A 20,389-nucleotide genomic window follows, 5' to 3' on the forward strand; every position below is an offset into this window, starting at 1 on the left:
AAATAAGGTAACTGACACATGCGCACTACACCCCGCAGTTATATTTAGCTCACTTGCATCAGATGCAATTAGCTACCTTGGTTCCTGAATTTGCTTTCCTTTCTGCTTAATTTTGGATTTTTTCCTACTATTGCACTAAATTTCAATTCCCATAAACAACCCCAAATGCATACTATTAGTTAATTGTAAGATCTCAAGAATTCTGAAACTTACTTCTGCAATGTATGGATCAGCAATTAGAGACTCATAGAATGGGTGACAGCCTTGTTTTTCCACAGTGGCATTTTCTCCAGGTCCACTTTTCGATACATCTCCAAATTCTTGGCCCTAGAAAAAGTAAGTATAGTCGAGCCTAGTTGTAAAAAAGCTCATTAAAAAGTCTGTAACTGCTGTTCAGAAAGGAAACAACTGTAGATGAAGATAGCATTGAATTCAGTGGGGAGCAAGATAGGAGCCATCTTACATAAACCAATGCTGAATGAGGTCCAGTGTTCTTAAAGAAGGAAAGAGAATCATGCTCAAAAGCAGAATCATAAAAACTAGTATCATAAACTTTACAGAAAATCCACTGCAATAGAAAAGGTAAAGAAGAGAAACCGTAAAGAACACCTCTGAATATAAAATGATAGTATTTAAAGAGTGGGCTTCACTGTGCTTTCCTCCCCAAAGTTCAGAAGTTCTGACAAATTACAACTATGCCTTCTCATACTATGCTAAAAAAGGGGAAAACAGATTAGAAAACAAGAAAAGGAAACAGCTTTAGACCCTCCCTCCTTCACTGACATTTGCTTGCATACAATCCCATGACATTCATTTATTGATTTGAGGTCTTCAGTTATCAGACACCTATAAAGGAGCCTAGCTTTTATACTAATGCATCAGTGAATGTGTACACATCTGCAGACACATCAGCAATCCCTTACATGTAATGGTCGAAGATAAGTTAATGATCTCTTCCACCACTGTCCATCACTGACAGCATGCAGCATGGCTTTTGTAGTCATAGTTGTGTTAGACAACACCTTCATTGTTTGTGATGTCGTCCAGTACAACAAATCAGCAGACTGGCTAGAAGAGACGCTGGTTTCATCCTGTGAGCATATCCAACACACAACGGCAAGTGTTAGACTCATGCTTAGGCTAATGACCTAAAGCCAAACGCATTATATATCAGGCACACTATGTTAATAACATATTTTAATGATCATTAATTTAAGCAACAGCTGTCATAAAATCAAAAGCGAAGTTAAAAGTGATTTAGAAGTTTCAAGTTGGAGTAGGATGATCAGTACAACACTTTGCCCCTCATTCAACTCTAATCTCATTTCCACAGACACCAGCTGTTTCTAATTCCAGAGTTTATAATAATTTTACATAATTGTCGAATGCTGCTGTTAAAATAATGATCTCTACAAATGAGGAGATTGAGCATGCTAAAACTAACCTTCAATAATTCAAGTAAGCTGATAGTAGAGACAATCATGTATTTGTACAGAGGTAGCATTAATTAAGTTGAATTCTCAGTAGGGAAAATAATGAAGAGATGTGAACATTCATCTCCATGCCAAGTGAAACAGTATCATCAAGATTTGAAATTCCGCACTTGGCACTCACAAGGTACCAAATACAGCAAACCTAAAAGACTGCAGAAAAGCATTGAGACCCCAGTCTACTGCCCATCCCAAACTGATTCTGCAATACATGCACATATACATTATACCGCAAAACATCGTCACTCAGTCTCAGCAAACTAACAAGTAAGTCAATTCTTAAAAAGTAGTAGACATGTTCCTCAAGCAGAGCTTTCTGTACCAGCTCTTCCTCACGTAAAGCATTTAAATAATACCCAGAACATCCATGCTGGTTGATTTGTGCTATTCCAGACCTGAAAGGTTTGTGTTAATTGTACCCTTTACAGAGCTTAACACATCTGATGTATATATGTATAATTAGCGTGCTGATGTAAACACACTGTCTTCAGCAATCACAGAATCACTAGGTTGGAAAAGACCTTTCAGACCACCAAGTCAAACCGTACCTGTCCTCTACTAAACCATATCCCTAAGCACCTCATTTACTCATCTTTTAAATACATCCAGGGATGGATAGAAAATAGAAGTATTTTCCTCCAGCAGGCTTCAACATCTTTTCCCTAAAAACTCTACTGCTCATGTCCCCATACACTGAAGTGCATTGAAACAAATTCTACCTGTGCATGTGGATGAGAGTTATTAGCTTACAACTTGCTAATTGGTGACAAAATTTCAGGCATCAGAACAAAAGGATGCCAAGTTATGCTCAAGTGACTTGCGTCCCACTGCAACTTCAGTGACAAAACATGTTAGCTTCAATAAGGCAGAATTTCACTGCAGATGAAGTTGTTAGTAGTGCCTTTTACTGTGGCATGCAGTAAGTCGCTGTCTCAAGATGACCACTGAAACAGCATGTCCATCCTAAGTGATCGTTTGCGCTGAGGCTTCAGGATTTTTTAAAATCTTTTCTGAAATGTTCTGCATTTCACAGATGCCCCACTAATGAAGAGAGTGGCTAAACTGGAAAATTCAGCTTTTTGCTTCAACAAATTAAGAAAATGTTAAGTACAGCATGCCAGTAATTTTTACTCCTCTGAAAGGTAAAAAAGCAACAGAAGATCCTCGGTCTGGAGGCTTGGTGGAGTGGGGGAGAATTTTTTGTTATTTTTTTCAATAAATCACTGTTGAAACTTAGTATGAAACTTTTCTGCAAATTATCTTAAATGTTATATACACAATACAAATTTATATCTCTGCCACCATTTTCATGTAGATGCTGCAGGACATGTAACTCATTTTTCGTGAGGGGGAAAAAGAAAACACCAAACCAAACAACCTCCCCTCCACCACCACCAGTCTAATGCAAGGCCAGTAATAAACCAACTGTTTTTCAAATCAGCTACAGAAGAGAATAATAAATTAGAACACCTGCAACATGCATTTTTTTTTTCCTTTAATGACAGTAAGTCAAGGTGCAAGGCTCAAAACATTGAAAAACCATACGGTATATAAACCTTGTGCATTAGAGTAGTTATGTATTAAGATTATGAAGGAACCACATTGAGATGTAACAGATCCTGTTCGTAAGACACAACATAATATTTTAGCTTTCCTTTTTTCTTTTTCTCTTCCTGGTGCTCTCACTGGAAAACAGGAATCTAAAATAGTCTCTCACACAAGTATTCATGTTCATTCTACATCTATGTTTTGTGCCTTGGAGGGTTTTGTGGTGGGTTGGTTTTTTTTTCTTTTGTTTTGTGGTTTGTTTGGTTCGGGGGGGGGGGGGGTTGGGGTTTTTTGTTTGGTTGATTGGTTGTTTGGAGGTTTTTTATAATGTTACAGCTAGCTAATGAACCAGTCTAATTGAAAACTCTAGTCCTGCAAAGATAAACTATATTCTAGATGAGAGACTAGGGAAAAGGTTCAGCTTAAGATGACAACACTAAAATTCAGGTCTCTCTGGATGTCTAAGCTATTTTTAGGACTATAATGTCACTAGAACCAAAAAAATACCCCAGATTTAAGCATACAGAATACATCTAATTCTCCTGCTTAAAGATAGATCTCAAACAATCATCAAAGCCTATGTCAGTAATGAAGATACATGCTTAACACTTGATGATCTGGTAAAGGACCTAAACTTTTTGTATCAGTAGCTAAGTAACAGAAGGACGAGATAGGGCACGTCATACTGCTGATATCTGTCATTAAATAACTCAATCAAGCACCTAATGGCCGATTAACTGTGTTCTTTCCTATGCCCCACTAACTGGATCACCACTGACTACAACAGACGTTTAAATAGCACACATTTAGAGTTCCACGTTGGGATTTTTCCCCTCTTCACAGGAGTTCAGTGACACTGTAAATGAACATGACTCCTTCAGAAATTACAGCCAACCCTTCCCATCATAGGTATTCTAAATGCATTATTATAGAATTAAAACTATTTTGCTTATTAAACCATGAAATGCAGTTCCAGTTAATCTCAAAATAAAAAAACAATTACTAAAAAAAAAAAAAATTACATGTATTTGAAACAGCATCTGGAGCATTATTTTTGCCCTTAGGTTCCACTGACTCCAGGTAGAAGAGTGCCCAGTGCATACCACATAAATACAACATTCCCTAATCATTTCCAACCAGAAGTGATAACAAAGCATGACATACCGATTTACCTACCATATGCAAATGTCTCTTCCCAGATTTAGCGCTTAGGAAAAATGCAAAAGCAAGTATGATGCTAACACTCTGTTAATTGGAAATTTTATTTTCTTTAGGCAAAGTTTAAGAAAATTATTCCTATAATTTGAAGATACTTTCCTCCAAAAATTTTATCTGCTAACAGTGAGTTTGTTTTTAAGGAAACTTGATACTGTAAATTTATCTTGTGCTGACGTGCCACTTCACAGTGGTTACGCTTTCACATTCAGATATGTAAAAGACAATGATATTATTTATAACAGATGCAATGTGCGTTTTAACTATCACATATATTTAACATAAAGTCAGATCTCATTTACAAGACAATCAATGGTTATTGTTTCTACTGTTTATAAACACCACACTAAGCATTATATTTTAACATTATTAGCAATAATATTCTGAAATGCTTTTCATGAATCAAGACCTTATATTTTGTTTGAGAATCACAAGATTAGTTGTTGAGGCGTTTCTGACATACAACAAAAAGAGAAGAAAGAGCGGCAAGTGGGGAAACAACATTTTGCTTAAGAAATTATCTGCTGTGTTGGAATATGTAGCTTGCAGAAGATAATTTAACAAACAGATCCCATGAGTTCAATCAACAGTGACAAGTTGGCACTAAAGTAGTAAAATATACTCTTGTACGAATGCATTAGCTCCTACAGAATAATTATGTGCATCTTTATCACAGAAATCAGAAATTTCCTTCAGAGTAGGAACAATCAAAAACTTGGAGAAAAGTTATACCTAAGTCAAAATGATAGCATTGAGAAATGACACATTTCTAAGCAATCTATGAAGACACGTAGCCAGCTACTATCAAGATATCTGCACGTTTCATGGGGACAAAAAGTTTCAGAGGAAAAACTTAAAAAAACTGAAATTAAATGAGTTTAGACACTTTTAGAGAGGAGTAATTCAACAGAGGAATGATTAACAAGTATACGTCAAACTATGCCACCAGTTGGTCAATGAAAAAAATAGTAGTAGCAAATAACAATTCAATACTAGATAAAGTTAGTAGAAGTAGGAAAAGGTCACAAAAGGGATGCCCTAACACACATGTACTAGAAGAAGCTCAGTAAAGCCAAGATAAAGAAAATTACATTATGATACAATTTTAAATTGATGCTCTAAAAGTGAGAAAGAAGAACATTTGTCAATTCCTTGAAAAAAGGATGTTTTAAGTTAATCAGGACATAAGTGAAAAAGCAAAAGAAAAAGGCAAAGCCCCTTTATTGTTTGTTTTTTCTTTGAAGAAACTGAAATTCTGTGCAAGACAATGAAGGTGAAGGATGAAGAATTAGCTGAAGTGGAGCTCTGGGGATTGCAGTTATGGGATTCAGTTAAGTCAGAGAAACTGAGTTACTGAACATATTGCTTCTCTAACATTTCAGATGTCTGTAAGAAAGGAAGGGTTATACAGTGACTAAATTCTTGGCTATGTTTCCTCCTGTGTCATTGCAGGAAATGAAAGAAGCTATAAATCTCTATTAAGTCAACTGGGAGAGCACAAAAAGACAGAATTAGTAAATACACAGAACTCATTTCAGAGTGTTACAGTCTAAAATATGGCATGCCATGAAGCTGTATTAAAACAGGAAAAAAAACATTGTAGCCACATACAAACTTGCTACGTCAACTGTCTGCCTACTTCTAATTCTAAACAGAGAGAAAACCACAGCTAAGGGAGGGGGAGAAAGATACATTGTCAGGGAGGCAGCATTTGGCAATGACAATATTTTTCTGAATATTTTTTCTGAATGTAAATTCCCCATCACAATGAAAATTGCTTCAGATATCCAAACTAAATAGATAATGAAGTTCATTAGAGAGTTTACTCAACTCTGGTAAACTCTTGAATAAGCTTTGAATCATTTATATATATAAATGATTTATAATATTACAGCTTATGAAAGGTGATGCATGATAAATTCCTTATGTACATTAAAATAGTGTAAAAATACTCATCCACACCCACATTAAAAAATATCACAATTTTATTAACACTTACTTAATCATCTTCCTCTCAAGGGAGATTCATTTACCATTTTCCAGAAAATAAAAAGCATTTGTGCTGTGAACAGACCTGTTCTTCATATCAATCAAGATTCTATCAGATACACAAACGGTTTTCCTCTCTTCCTCTGAACACTGTTTTCAGTGCTATTTTACTTTCCTGGCCATTTACTTTATATATATATATATATATATATATATATATATATATATATATGTGTGTGTGTATATATACACACACGTATATACACACACATATATATGTGCAAATATGTGTATCTCTCTATTTGCAGATATGTATACAAAGTATGGATGTCTCTCCATATATAAAAACTATATACAAAATGCAGATTTATACATTGATGTTAAATATACCAAAGTCAAAGTCTAACATGTTCCATGTACAGCTGCCACTGATAAAAATTGTCAAGGGTATAACGACATTAAGGAGGACGCAATTCAGATACTTTTCTCAAAGAGTCCAAGTAGACAACATGAACCACCTTTTTTTCTTTCTTTTTCTATTCTTTCCTGTATCTCTTTAAGAAAAAACTCAATTAAACAGAAAGTAGAAAAAAAACCCCAAACCACGACAACCTTAGAATTTTCCAGTCTGAAGAGGATGAAAGATATTCCATTCTTTCATAAATAGGTTATTACATCTTCTTTAAAAGTGAGAAATGTACTTGGAATTGAAAAGAAATTTACTTGCAAATTTTAATCTGTTAAAATAATACATAAAAAGTAGAAAGAATAACAGTAGATTTTTTTTCCTGCTGCCCTGCCTCCATTTCCCAGAAAACATTCGGTGTTCCTTCTAATCTTACATACAAAAATAATTTCACATGCAATATATTAAAGTTGTAAACTGGAAAAGAAGTCATAAACTTAATTAGGCACAGAACAAAGAAGGAAAATAAGCTTAGTTCAAGACTTTTTAAAATTAAATACGTAGCTCAGGTTTATTTTCAAATGTCTTGCTTTGTAATTGGGACAGATCAAAAATCATACCCACAATAATGTATATTGTTGTGCTAAACTTTGTTGCACTTTCCTCTTCTCCTACATCTGGGTTTATATGGGTTTTCTCTCTATGGTGCTAAGACTGTGTAGCAAGAAGCAATAAAAATCAGGACAGACTAAGTATAAATACATACGCAAACCTTGAACATAGAACAATTCAGGAACAGAAAATAATGTGTTTAGTGTTGTGCATTTTATCTAGTAACCAGGTAGATGTTGCTAAAAACTCACATTCAGCTTTTAAGCATTATGCAGAACAAAATAATTATTACTTTAAAAACTTTCTTTTAAGCTTACCTCCGTATCCTTACTGATCAATGAAGAAGGTCCTAAGGTACTTATATTTTCACCTCCTTCTGAAGGAAGAAACTGGTAATTCACAGCCTGATAAAGAATCTATAAACACAAAATAAATATAATCTCTTACCACACATAGGAAATCCAGAAAATTCTAATGTAAAAGCTGTGACAGAAAAACAAGTGCACAGAGGAAGACAGGGAAAACATCATGTAGGCATCTTTGACATTCTCTCACTCTTGTGGTCCCTAGATAACACGACTTTCCTTCCTCTGCAACTTTTGTGCAGTATTTTTTGCAAAATGTAACAATATTTTTGATTTTTTTAATGACATGCACCCTGCTGCACTACATAGGCTAACAAACTTCCATGATACACATCATTTATCTGGATTGTTGGGCAAGTCCACAGAAGCAAGCAGTACACAAGATAAGAGCCTAATTTCCACAGGCATAGAATTGATGAAAATCTGCAAGAGACACTTGTGCATATCATCTAGTCAGCATGATGAAGATTTTTTGCATATATCTACAAACAAAGTTCTTGGACTGAACATGTAGGACCACTAATGAACAAAGTGGAAAAATTGGTGCTTAGTATACAGAGATAGCAATTGCAAAAGAAACAAATACATTTTGACAGAAACCATGACTTGCGTTTGGCTTCCTGGGGCAAATACCAAGTTAATCATCACTGCACTTTTGATACAAATGATTGCATTAGCAAGGAAACATGAGGAACAAATTCAGTTTCAAGTCTTGTGAAGGAAGGCAAAACAATCATTTTCCTTGGAGAAGCAAGACCCAAGGGGACAATAACCAGTGGCTAAGCAGCTGCACTGCACTCCAACTAACAGGGCATGAAGCCTTCAGAAGGCACAAGATAGTGACAGAGGCAGTACACTGACAGAAAATCTAACAACTTCTGGCTTTTTCTGTGCCAAAGGTTTGGTTTTGACTTCAAAGTCTAATTCCAGGCATAGGCACATAAGGGGGAGGAACAAGTTTTTATTTCTGTATCGTACAGGTACATTCAGCAAAGATCCCACTTTTGTTTGGGCTCGTAACTGTACCTAAGTCTCGGATTTGAGTGCTTACACAATGAAAAAGAATAGCAAGTAGCCTGTAGAAGGTAGACTTCATTTCAAATTCTTAGGAGCATTTTTCTCTGTTGCCAAAGCAGCACAGACTGCCTTCACACTGCCTGTATTTATCATACCCGGTGCTATACAAGTGATTTTGTAAAGAAAAAGGCTGTGTGCTTGTGGCTGCCTTAATTAGACTGTACATGTAGTGTAGCTATTGCTCCCTTCTCCCCCTTTCTTCAGACACAGAATGCAAGCCCTTTAAGATGTTTTTACTGCACAAAGATAGACCTATGAATATTTTGCACTCTCAGACAACCAAGACAAGAACTCTTAATTAATAGAGCATAGGCTAAGCCACTACTACAATGAACAGGCATTTAATGGTTTTAACAAACTAAATTACTGCACAGCAGTTTCCAAAAAGCTTTGCAAAAGGTTTCCTATGTAATCGCACCATAACTTGCATCTGAATGCCACAGTTATGTGTTCTCACCTACATATGATCAGCTCAACACCTAAGATCTGATTTTATTAGTAAGTCAGTCACTGCAGAGTTAATAAAGATGGCTCAGACATAAGGCCTGCAGTAGTTGTTAAAGCCATTACACGGTTGAAATCAGTGAGAAAACAAATTTCATTGTATGCTGGGTAGAGATCATAAAAGTTTAACAACAAACAGTTTTATAGACATTTATATGGGCATCTATCAAAGTTGCATTACAAGGTGTACACAGGTGAAAGAACATTAAAAAATATTTAACTGCATTTACCGTTTAAATTGGACAATAAAGGAAGAATTTAAAACTACTGAAAATAGAGAATACAACTGCATCTCTACTTGATAAGCCATGTCATCATATAAATATGCCTATAGAGAGACACCTCATTTGTTGAAACAGAATGGTGAAATTAGAAAAATACAGTAGAACAAACACAAACTTTTTGAGGGGGTGGAACTTAAGAGAACAAACTTAAAACCAAACAAGATTCCCCTTTAGTTTGGTAATAACAGCATTTGCATGGCAGAAGTTTCAGAAACACCTACCTGGGTTTGCAATGAACTGCTTACTCCCAACAATGCCTCTATGGCACTTGGGGGACAGTGTGTCAGAGCAAAAGCCATCAGTTCCTGACGCATACCCAAATCATGGAAGCCTTCTGATTGCCCAAGTTGACTGCATACTTCCCAGCTTTTAGAATAACCTACAAGGGAATACAAAATGTACTTCTGAGGTCTGTAAAGTTGACAAGTGATAAGAGGATGCTGCTAAATTCTTAGTGGATGAGATAAAGAAGGGTATGTGGTACTCCTGCTGACACAACATCCTCTGAGAAAGGAACTATAAAAGGCTCCACAAAACAGAGATGTAACTCAACTTTAGGCTGACCAAATACACAGAAGATTCATTATTATCATATTGTAAATATCAGTACAGTAGGCATCTGTAAATCTACACATTATATTTTTTACATGTTGCAATAAGAAAATCAGCATTTAATTCAGAGTATTATATTAAACACATCACTGGTGTGGCTGTAAAAGAGTATATATATACACACACACACACACCCCTCTTGATACATTAAAAGAACCTCAGCTCATCTTAGATTTTTTTTTTTGCTCTCAACATTGAGGCAGAAAAAAAAGACACAGAGAAACAAAATCCATCATCTTTAATATCTTGCCACATATATATATATCATTTACCTCCCTCCACTCATAGCCTCACATACAGAAGTCACATAATTAGCACAAATATTTTATGAGCTTGTATAGAAAAGCAGGCATCTAACACACCTGCACATTCCTACTGGCTGCAGTCTTGCATTTTCATCTGTTTGAGAATGGTAAAATGAGGAAATGTGGTTCCCAGAGCCATATAAAAACGCTCCTTAAGGCTAAATGTCTGAGAGAGACTTGGTAGTCTTGAGTAACTGTCTCACTGCACACACTATTTGCTGTATACACCTCCTTTCCATGTTTTTGTACGTTACAAAAGGCAAAACCACCTGCATGTATTTGTGCTGCAAGAGAACTACCACTAACGGCTAGGATCCATTTCTCCCTGTGGTAAGAGGAGGTTAGAAGAGTTGATGAGGTGTGAGAGATAAATTCCTATAGATCACATGCATCTTTCATCAGGAAGCCAAGTTTGGAACTATCCAGACAGACCTGGCAAATATCTCTCGAAATGCAAAGGCCCAGTTTAAAGATACCTGAACCATCTCATAATAGGCAAACAACTTCGTAAGAAGCACTAGTCAGCACTTACTACTACAGCCAGCAATACTGTTTTCATATTGAAAACTAACTACTACCTAGCTGGGTAACAAAATTTTTTTTCTTACATGTTTTTCCAGATATGAACTGGGATAACCACTGCACCAAAAGATTTTACACTATGTGAATGAACTTTCTCAAACTGAAACACACCTTAAGAAAGATACCGAAACGTTTCCATGAAGAATTTTACAGAGAAGAAACATGACTGTGTGTAAATTATAATGAATGTCTTTGGAAGAACATACATGTTTAATTTCAAAAGCGTTGCACATGAGCATTCCTTAACAAAAGTATAATACCAAAACATAGTAAATAGGATTTAACTTTTTCCTTTACTTTCTTACAATAAAAAAATAATAATAATTAAAAAAGTAGTGAGGGGACAAATAAAAATGGAATCCGTAGGGGGATATATTTTTGAGCTTCTGATGAAAAAAAATAAAGGATTATCTGAATGACTGCACTCATCTTCAATTGAGAGATCTCAGTGAAATAAACTGATATATAAAGGCACAGCATTGCTCCAGAAGTCACTGTGGCTTCAGTATTTTGTAGTTCCATGACTCCATGGAGTCCTTCCCCATGACAACAGGATTTGTCATATTTCATACCACCTGCCTTCTACATTTGACATGCTGATTTCAGCTGACTTCCACCAGCCAAATGTAATTGACTTGAAAGAAATGGACCAATCTCAAGTAACATACTTCACATAAAGCTGGGAGTCGGAACTCAGACTTCCACTACCACCACTGCCCAACAGCACTCCCATTTATTCACTTCACCTGTGGCCATGAGCTCCTGGCAATGCATACTAGCTGCTTTGTAGTCCTGGAAACTGAGAGCTTGTTCCACTAAAAGAATTAAAACTTGACCTTTTCTCTCCACCTGATCATCTCCTGTAAGAAAAAATTAACATTTTTATTAGTTAATTGGAATTAATGGTCAATTTAACTTTGCTACTTTATTTCTTATGAAAATGCCACAACATGAAAAGCCTGTCTTGAATCTGAAGCAGAAATAAAATTATCTGCCTTTTACTGAAGGAAACAATAACAACAGACATGTATTAAAAAAACCAAACACCACAACACCAGCATCATAACCGGCTAAAATAATCTACACAACATGCTATGTCTAGGTTTAAAAAACAAAACAAAACAAAAACAAGCAAACCACAAAAAAACTCCAACCACACCCCAGAACATAAAAACTGGTTTTATGTGTAATAGATGAAAATCAGTATTTAAGGGACACATAAATCAAAATCCTGACCTTGAAAAAACCCCAAAATTCTGTGAATTACAACAGAAGAATAACTTTGCCATTTTAATTGTTTTGTTATAGTTTACAAAGCTGTGGTTTAAACTTTCACTCCTCAGAGCCATATATAGGGCCATGTAATTCATGAGATGTGGAAGATACAGGTATTTAGAACTTCTTATAGTAAGAAATTTAACAAGTAGAAGTGAAACTATTTCTTTACACCACGCATACATCTTTGCCATCAGACCTTTGGGATGATGTCCCTTTCCTGGGTTATGAATTAAAACATACACTTCAGGCACTATTGATCTCTTCCAACTAAAGTTTCATGAAAAATCTCAAATAATAATGCCCAGGCTTTACTTTAAATACATTCATTCACAGATCTAAAGCTAATCAGACAACTCACCTTCTTCTCAAAGCCAGTTATAGTCAATACAAATATTATTTATACCTGTTACCCTTTTCCAGTCATCTATTTTTATTTTTTTAAGCTTTTTCCAATTTAGAATGAACACAAGAGAATAAAAATTATTAAATTTACTGACACCAGTTGGGTCAGGGTTGTGCTCAAAATAGTGTGTATGTGCATGCACTACATGAGAATGTGACTAAACTTACACAGGAAAAATAATCTCTTGTGATTCATTTTAATTTAGGAATGAAGGATGGCAAGAAGAGAGAAAGAATTACTAGATTTTTCAATACAAGCTTCTTGTTCATGTCTCAAACCTATTATTAAAAGTGATTTTACACAGTTATTACTGTAACAGTCACTTGAAAAGGGCACCGGTTTATGAAACCATATTACTACAACATGTGAAATGCAAATATTTCAGAAGGTTAAACAGATCCAGTTCCAAAGACCATTTAGAGAGTACATGGTTTTAAATCACATGGCTGTTATTTTTAACTCTACTTTGCAGATGCATCAACGCAAGGAAAGCAAATTTCTTTTTAAAGCTTTCTCAAAAGAAAAGATGCAGCAGTTGCACTAGAATGACATTTAGGGAAGTGAAGTTACCCTAATTATTGAACTCAATCAAGACTCCCCTAATCCCAGCATGTCATAACTAACTCAGCTGGGAGAACAGGTTGGCTTCCCATCATTTTATCTTTTGGCCTCTTGCTCTATACACTGCCAACACACAATGTTGCAAATTAATCACATCCAAGGCTCTTCTGTTGCAAAAGTTTGCCCTCTGGAACCTGGGAACTTCTCATCTGGGCAAAAGCAATTACAGATGACAAAGAGGTGCTTCTATCTACACAAGCTAAATGTGAACTGTCATTTCTATAAGCAAGAGATCTGTACTTGCCACTCACCTTCTGATGCCCGCTTCACCCTGACAGCTTTACTACTTACTGAGATCTAAGTAAGTAGCAGACACAAAAGGCAAGTGAAATAATCAAACTAGTGTACCCCAGACTTCAGCTAGACAAAATAATCACTGCTATCTATTGATACTTAAATATCAGTGGGATTGGAGAGAAGAAAGGAGGAAAACTTGTCACAACGAATCGTTTTCTTCTTAACCGTGCTTGAGCAGCCATATGCTGACAAGTCCCCCTCCCTCCTAGTGTTTTAGCTCATTAGTGCTGATGCAGTAGGATGCATCTCCGCATGTTTTACAAACGTGCAAGCATAAAATATAAGGCTCATTTTCCTTCCAATTCATGGCTATACTTGCTCATCTTATCTCCACTGTTCACTCATTTAAACTTGCATTATCTTGACACACGCTGCTACGCCACAGAACAACCGTCAGCTGCGACATGAGTAGTGAATTCCCTGTAATGCACGGCCCAAGCCCTTCCTCATGTGGCTGCTGTTGCCTCACAGTGCAGTCACTTAAAATACTACCCACTGCAGCGGAGAGGCATGGTCTTGTTATTGTCAAACATGAAAACACTCACTATTTCAACTTTGTGATGCCTCATTTGAGGCTATCTTTAAAGTCTTATAAAAGTGACAGTTTTTAATTCTAAATTGTTTCTTTTGACATTTTGACAGATTCCTGGGCATTACAACCAAGAAAGGCTCAATAAGGAAAGCTATTAAAAGTGACCTTACTATATTACACAGTAATTCTGCAATGAGCCTTGATGTTAATGCCTGACAGCCAGACTCAAACAAAACAAGTTCAGACACCAGAAAGGGTGTCTTACTTCCTGTTTCCCTTCAGTTACCTGTGAAGGTTTGTGTGTGTTCAGCTCTTTTGGACAACTGTCGCCTTATATCATAAGGAAAATATATTTATATTCTAAGGGCTACTCCACACAGTAAGTTTTAAGTCTTCAAAGTTCTTTCCACATCTTTTTGTTATGATGTTTAGCATCCATATAGAAACTGATATTAGCAGATATGCCACCATACCCGAAAGGAAGTATTTAAGAGACACATGGATGTGGTACTTAGGGACGCTGTTGAGTGGTGGACTTCGTAGCATTAGGTTTACAGTTGGACTTGATGATATAAAAAGGTCTTTTCCAACCTAAATGACTCTATGATTTGATTATAAATTATAAGAGGAAAAATACAGCAGCTCAGGAATAATAAATCATATTTTACTGAGAAAGGATGTTCAACTACTACTGTTTAAAAATTTGGATCCAATTTGGGTAGTAAAATATAAAAAAAAAACCTTATTGAGACACTTTGGGTTAGATGCATGCTAATTGTGAGTGGATGAAACATCTCGAGTGAAACCACTGCATAAAAAATTTGAAAGTCAAATAGGGTCAAAATTGTATGTATACTCCAGAAATTCCATGTCACCTACATTTAGGATATCAGAAGCCATCTGTATGGTTACCTCCACTACATGCATTAAGCAAGAAAGTTGTTTTTAAGGAAGATGAATTTCAAAAATAACTTAGGAATGTGAGTGAAGCTTAAAGTTACTAGAATCGGTTTATGGATATTAAAATTAACTAAATCACCATAGAAAGTTGTGAGGAAAGATAATAATGGACAGAAGAATGTGTAGACAACCTGTTTCAAAAAATAAAAAGCAATGCTCATTAGATTTTTTGATACATGGTAGAAGTAGAGAGAATGCTTTTAACTTCTGATATATCAACTTTTTTTTTCCCTCCTCTTTTTTTGCTCCTCTGTTTTGTAAACAAGTAATTGCATAAAGTGAATTCTTCAAAACCCTTTCTTATCTGAGAGTGTGGGTTAAGTGAGGATCACAAGACACAGAGTAACTCCAGCTCTCTGAGCAGGTGCAGATTTTCTGTCTGCCATGCTGAGCACATTCTCCTTCGCTCATTTTGCCCATCTGTGAAATTAAGATAATACTAGTGTGCTTACTTTACAGAGGTATGTACGTGAAGCTTAAGTAGTTGGCTGTTGTTAATGAAATACTTTCAAGCAATTAAGAAGCTAGATGATATATCATTACCTAAACAATATTTTAGCTTTGATAAGCACAAATAAAAATTCTGTTCTTCACTTTCAGTGCTGCTCTCTAAACAAACTGTATTCAGAGAACACAGCTCCCAAAGCTCGAGGATGACCGTGTGCACTCAACTGCACAGTAAATGCAGTCTTTTAGAACTGAAATCAAAATATACATGTTCATTGTATTTTATGGGCAAGATATATATATATTGTATAGCAAAGCATATACTATATGCCCTGTAGGTACACATAGGTATAAAATTTACATAGTTATGGATGGATGTGGCAAGCAGGATTTTCACCATAAGCAATCACACGGGGTGGGGCAGCAAGGGAAGCCAAGAGGGGGAAATACCAAAGTAAATCAGCACAAGAAAGCATTCTACTGGTAGCTACTCACAGTGGATGAGGAATGGAAGGACTGCAAAATTGAACATGCATAGCCAGTAGCCTAAGTATGTTCCACAAGACAAAATTAGAACTTCTTTCACAGCAAAGGTGGCTCATAAATCAGGGTAATTATATAAGCAGTGGAAACCAATTAGGGACGAAAAACAATTCTTTTTTCAAGCAGCACTTTATCTAATTCTTCATTAAGCAAGTCCATAAAGTTCAATCCCTAGATTCTTTTTCAATATCCAGACTCATCCCAATATATCTCCATAAAACCATTCCCTTTCATCATAAACTGTTAGAAATCAAGTTACCTTTTCCCAGTAGTTTTAAACCTGCTAACGAAGACTATCTGTGCTAAAAATGCAAGGAAGGTTTTCCTTTTCTAAACTTCAGTTTAAAATAAAGCATCATCATTCATGAATCTTAAAATCTGTATGCATGACCTGCCTTTTTTAATACAAACTAATTAGTGTAATAATATTAAAATTTGTTATCATTCTTATAGCTACTGAGTCCTAAAATAACTCTTTATCATATTAACAATTAACTGTAATTCCGTAATTTAAAATTATGAGTTGACAGATACAGAAATACCATTTCTATATGTCTTGCTTTAATTATTTTTTTATACCTACTATTAAATTTAATGTGATGCTTCATTTACAGGCTATGATTAAGGCTACACTAGAAATCCACTTAAAAACTGGTTTTAAAGGTATCATTAACCCAGCTATTAAAATCATACGGAACTTTAAATTCAGTGTAAGGTTATGTATTCCAGCACTCACTGAAATTACATACAGCAGTAACTGAGCATTAAACAGTGAAGCTGTGAAGATTTTCTTTAATCTTTTAGAAAAAATATTATAATTGCAATGACAGTCATATGACCTTTGTATGCTTTTGGTTACTCTGCTGGATGGATGTTAGGCACAAAAATGTCTGCAGTAATAGTGGTGTGCTGTTCAGTTTGGAAATACTAGGAAAAAAAACCCTAAAAATTAAGGAAATACTGAGTTTAAACTGAAAGAAACCTGTTTTCTGCAGGCCATGTTTACAACAACAAATACCTTAGATAAAATTCACAACTATGGTATTCTCATACTGAATCCATACCTTGTTTATAAATTAATATCCTTTTCAGAAAATGGTACTTCCATGTAAGTAATATAACTAGTCATCCCTCAGTGACAGTAAAAAGGTTTTTAATCAGATAAGTTTAAAACGACATATTTCTTAATAAAACCCACCCACACCACACCAACCACCACAAAAGTCACTACTGGAAGTGTTTTATTGATGTTTTTTTCCTTTCAAGTAGATGCTATTCTATAACCAAAGTTTGAAAGTTTATCTAGCATAAAAGACAAGAAAGCAAGTGACAAAGTAATGTATTCCTTACCAAGATTCACTCTTGAAACACACCTTTACTGCTAAAATTCCATACTTAGCACAGGAAGAACCATTAGCATTATTCCCAAGGTTAACCATTAAAGTCAGAGCACCCAACAGTATCAGAATAAACATGTAATTTGCAGCCTAAGTAGTAGTTTTTAAATCATTCTCTTGCTTAAAAATTAACCACCTCACACATTCATCTTCTGGTTTTCTGCAGCCCAGAAGCTGCATGGAAGAGAAAGTCAAGAGGCAATTTCATCACCTAGCTTTCAATATTTCTTTTAAATTTCTCTTTTCAGTGGTGTCTGAATAAGTGCCACTGTGATTATAACACCAGCACACAGACATTACCATATCAATGAGCTCTTTATGAATTCCCCAAAGTTCTCTACCTAATACATGTTGCCTCTCATTTTTCAGTCTTTGGAGATGGGAGGCACAAGGTTGTTCCCTGTTCAAAGGTACATATCAAGGCCCTGTAGATGCTGACCTACAGCTAAGGCACTAGAACAAGACTACTGGACAAAATACAGTGTGTTTTAAGCTTCATAGAATCCCTGTGGATTTTGCTTTTCCTCCTCTTATACAAAGAGAATAATTTAAAGTTAAAAAAAAAAAAGGATAAAACATAAGTCAGTAGCATTAGCCTAAAAAACCCAGAATATTTAAAAAAACCAAAAAAACAAGATCTTATTCTGATGTGAGAGGAACCAAAGGAGGGAATGACCAGCACATCAATTTTGTCTCATGAACCAGCATGGGGGTTTTTTGGGTGTTTTTCCAAAAAGTCTTGCAAACAAAGGGGGAAAAAAGTTATGACCATCATTCAAGCTTTTCTACAGAACAGGAGATCCATGTAAATTATGGAGTCACAGGATCATGGATGAACAAATACACTGATTGGACCCAGCTACCCAACATGGTATCATCTGCTCCCCCTGTGATCTTTCCAGTAGCAGCAGAACTTAATAGAAGCACTGAGCTTACCCAAGTCACTACAACCTTCCCAGTGATTCCTTTCTTTAGGACACAGACACCTCAGAAGGTCCACATCCAAACTTCTGTACCTCCAGTCATAACCTCACCCAAACCCCTTCAATATCTCCCTATATTTAACACTATGCAAAAACTGCAAATCATTTCATATGTTTCCAGAAATCTTAGTATCATCTTAACACTCTAAACCTTAATCATTTTGAATGATTTAGCAACAGAGAAAGGAACTAGCCAGGCATGCAGCAGCAACAAAGCTGGAATGCAGTGATTTTATATATTGCATTGCATAAAATATGGGTTTCTATCTTATATTTCTATATTATATTTCTACATCATAAAAACATATCAGTATTGTAATTTCAGTTGCACTGATGAGTATTTTTCAAAATCCAAAAGGACTGCCAGGCAATTTAGGCAGGCTATCTTAAAAATAGTAATAATAATAAAAAAATCTAATATCCTTAGCATTCTATCCTTGAAGATTTCATCTCCAAACAAATACTGCAGCTACCACATTATTTGTAGTGCACAAAGGAGATACTTTTGTCTATGTTTTGCAGCTAACAGGTGAGGTTTATGTATTACAGATTACTTTTTTGCCCCCTCTAACCTAAATGGGATTAAACTCAAACTATTTTGACAGACATAATAAGCTTAACTGAAATTTTATACTACCAATTAAGTCTAAACCAAAATATTCTCAGCCACAACTCCTCCAATCTCAAACAAGCTTTTTACTCAAAATCCAGATCAGACAAGATGGTTTTTATTTTAGGCACTACTGGAACATTAGAACAGGTGACCATATCAGATGTTTTACAGATGAAATATTTCATTCCTCTCCAATGACTGCTCTTCCAGGTAACTTTTCGGTGATATCCTTGAACACACATTCTAATGATCAACTCAAATGTCCTAACACAAATGCATGTTGCAGTGTAATTCAATGTCTTGTTAAAGCTTACCTGCAACCCTTAGCAAATTTGCAAGTCCCAGGAGCTTAGCAGACTGCTTATAGTTTGTTGACAACTGAGCAAGACAGTCCTTGATGAGACTAAGTCGATCCGAACACAAACGCACTGTCGAAAGGAGAACTGGTGTTAGCAACTGCACAAATGAACCTACTGCTATATTTCTGGATAAACAATCCAGATAGATTCTTAGAGTGCAATGGAGCATAAGAATCCAAACACAACCTGAAAACCAGCTCAAAATAACTCGATGCAAATTCTCAATTATGCCTATAAAGAAAGTTGAAATAACACTCTAATATATCCAGCCCCAATCACTAGTGTGTCAGGCTGGGAAGGGAGAGGGAAGAGGGAGACTGACCTGAATAAAAAACTTACATTTGTTTCAAGTTTTCAGACTCAGTGTTTTTAAATTTTATTACTAACCATATCCAATAATGACTTTTTTTTAAATACCATTTTTGCAATGTTCTCAAAACGACTGCTAAGACAGATACGAACTTTCATTCAGAATTTTGTAAGTAACTAATATTTCACACTACATTTTAATTTATGGTGGACAGGATACATCAGACAGGCTGGAAGAACTATCATAGGCAAAATCATCAGGCTAATTGAATTTACAGATATATTTTATGAGCAACTGGAGGGACAGCCTGCAAATCACAAGGTCATGTAACCAAATCTTGAGAAGCTTACAATTAGTACTGTGTTTGAAAAAAAATATTATGAAGAATTAAACATTTACCTTAATCATATAATTTAATATCATGAACCAATTTTCGTGCTTTATTTAGACAGTTAGTGGGTGGCTATCTTCAGGCTGCTGCTTTTAAAAGGTATCATTTTCATACCATGCAAGTTCTCAGAACACAGAGGAAAAGCATGCAGATCTTCTACTGAACTCTCAGTAAGACATTAATGTCTGCATGTGGCATAAACTGTGCATTAGCATACTGGGCTAAAACCGTATGATATCAGGTCTCTCAATAAGAGCAAAGAAGCA

The 20,389-nt window shown here is 35.6% G+C and overlaps 1 protein-coding gene across 1 annotated transcript in view; it reads right to left on the reverse strand.

Moving 5' to 3' along the window:
• NBAS (NBAS subunit of NRZ tethering complex) overlaps positions 1–20,389 on the reverse strand; it is a gene marked incomplete at its 5' end in the record, with an annotated part of 176,103 nt that overhangs the window by 91,207 nt on the left and 64,507 nt on the right. Inside the window, 6 exons of the mRNA XM_084262245.1 lie at positions 214–327; positions 924–1,091; positions 7,578–7,676; positions 9,712–9,869; positions 11,736–11,849; positions 19,378–19,491. Of these exons, the coding sequence (XP_084118371.1) occupies positions 214–327; positions 924–1,091; positions 7,578–7,676; positions 9,712–9,869; positions 11,736–11,849; positions 19,378–19,491 (767 nt within the window). The remainder of the gene's footprint in view (positions 1–213; positions 328–923; positions 1,092–7,577; positions 7,677–9,711; positions 9,870–11,735; positions 11,850–19,377; positions 19,492–20,389) is intronic.

Source organism: Gallinula chloropus (assembly GCF_964237585.1).
Source record: "Gallinula chloropus genome assembly, chromosome: 3".
Taxonomy (NCBI): domain Eukaryota; kingdom Metazoa; phylum Chordata; class Aves; order Gruiformes; family Rallidae; genus Gallinula; species Gallinula chloropus.